General features: G+C 35.6%; 1 protein-coding gene across 2 annotated transcripts; it reads left to right on the top strand.

Moving 5' to 3' along the window:
• Positions 1-285: 285 nt before the first annotated feature.
• On the top strand, positions 286-646 carry LOC134370193 (PCNA-associated factor-like). 2 transcript variants are annotated; one of them, XM_063087230.1, is made up of 2 exons: positions 286-407; positions 571-646. In XM_063087230.1, exons 1-2 carry the CDS (start codon positions 286-288, stop codon positions 644-646), a joined length of 198 nt encoding a protein of 65 aa, XP_062943300.1. The 2 variants fall into 2 exon arrangements, with proteins under 2 accessions (XP_062943300.1, XP_062943290.1); XM_063087220.1 differs by having other exon boundaries at positions 286-621.
• Positions 647-1,215: the final 569 nt, after the last annotated feature.

The following is a 1,215-nucleotide window of genomic DNA, read 5'->3' as shown; positions in this document are numbered from 1 at the left end:
AAAATGGTAGATATGCAAGCATTTTGGAAACCAAAGTAAAAAAATCACATTAAAATAATTATTTTCTTTGGAACATAAAAATCAAGACTTGATATTTATCAATTAATACTGTAAAGCAGTATTTCTTAAATTTTTTGACCTCCAGGATTCCTGTATAATCTTAAAAATTGAGACCCCCAAAGAGCTTCTGTTTATGTTTATAAATACCTATCTAGGGGTCCTTATCCAGAGAAACACCCTCAGCTGGGAAGTCAGTTCCTTACTGTCGTCTCCTCCCATTTGAACATGGTGCGGACCAAAGCAGACAGTGTCCCAGGCACCCACAGAAAAGTGGTGGCTTCTCAAGCTCCCAGGAGGGTGCTTGGTTCCTCCACCTCTGCCACTAATTCTATGTTGCTTTCATCGAAGCAAGCTGAAAATAAGTATGCAGGAGGGAATCCAGTTTGTGTGCATCCAGCTCCCACGTGGCAAAAAGGCATTGGAGAATTCTTCAGGCTGTCCCCTAAAGATTCTGAAAAAGAGAATCAGATTCCTGAAGAGGCAGGAAACAGTGCCTTAGGAAAAGCAAAGAGGAAAGCATGTCCTTCGCAACCTGATCCCACAGATGATGAAAAAGAATAGAACTTTCGTATTCATCTTTGAATAATGTTTACTCTGGTATTCTAGGATGTAAATTTGCATAAATGTTTGTTCGAATTAGCTTTGTTGAATAGTCATTAAATTTTTAAAATTTGGCTTAAATTTGGTTGTTCAAAAGTAAGTAGTTATAAAATTGGAGAATTTGTAAGATTAATTGTGGTTTCTTAGCTTAGTATTCAATACAATGCAGTATTTGGTGTCTTTTACCTGTTATGAAGCTTCTGGTTCTTGCTAAAATCAGATCATTGTGTGGTGTTCTAATTATGAGTCTGTTGTATTTGAGATTTGCTTAGATCTTTGTACTGCTGCCATTTTTGTTGGCATTTGATTATTGGAATGGCACCATATTTTTATTCCTATTATTTGCTTTAAGAAGCAGAGTTAGATTTTTGCACATTAAAAAAATTCAGTATTAGTTAAACTTAACCTCTACCCTTTTTCAGAAAGGGAACCAAAGGTGCAAGATTGAAAAAATCTGGATGGATATCTTCTCTGTAGGAAAATTTAAGAACAATTTGGTCTTGAGGCTTTAAATGGTTGATAATCGAAGCAAATACAACAGCAAGATAAAATACC

This window comes from Cynocephalus volans, chromosome 1, assembly GCF_027409185.1.
Source record: "Cynocephalus volans isolate mCynVol1 chromosome 1, mCynVol1.pri, whole genome shotgun sequence".
Lineage (NCBI taxonomy): Eukaryota > Metazoa > Chordata > Mammalia > Dermoptera > Cynocephalidae > Cynocephalus > Cynocephalus volans.
This window is presented reverse-complemented; position numbering and strand designations above follow the sequence as displayed.

What these genes read in the sequence shown, in the direction of transcription:
- LOC134370193 (XM_063087220.1), top strand. Translation starts at nt 286, where the DNA reads ATGGTGCGGACCAAAGCAGACAGTGTCCCAGGCACCCACAGAAAAGTG.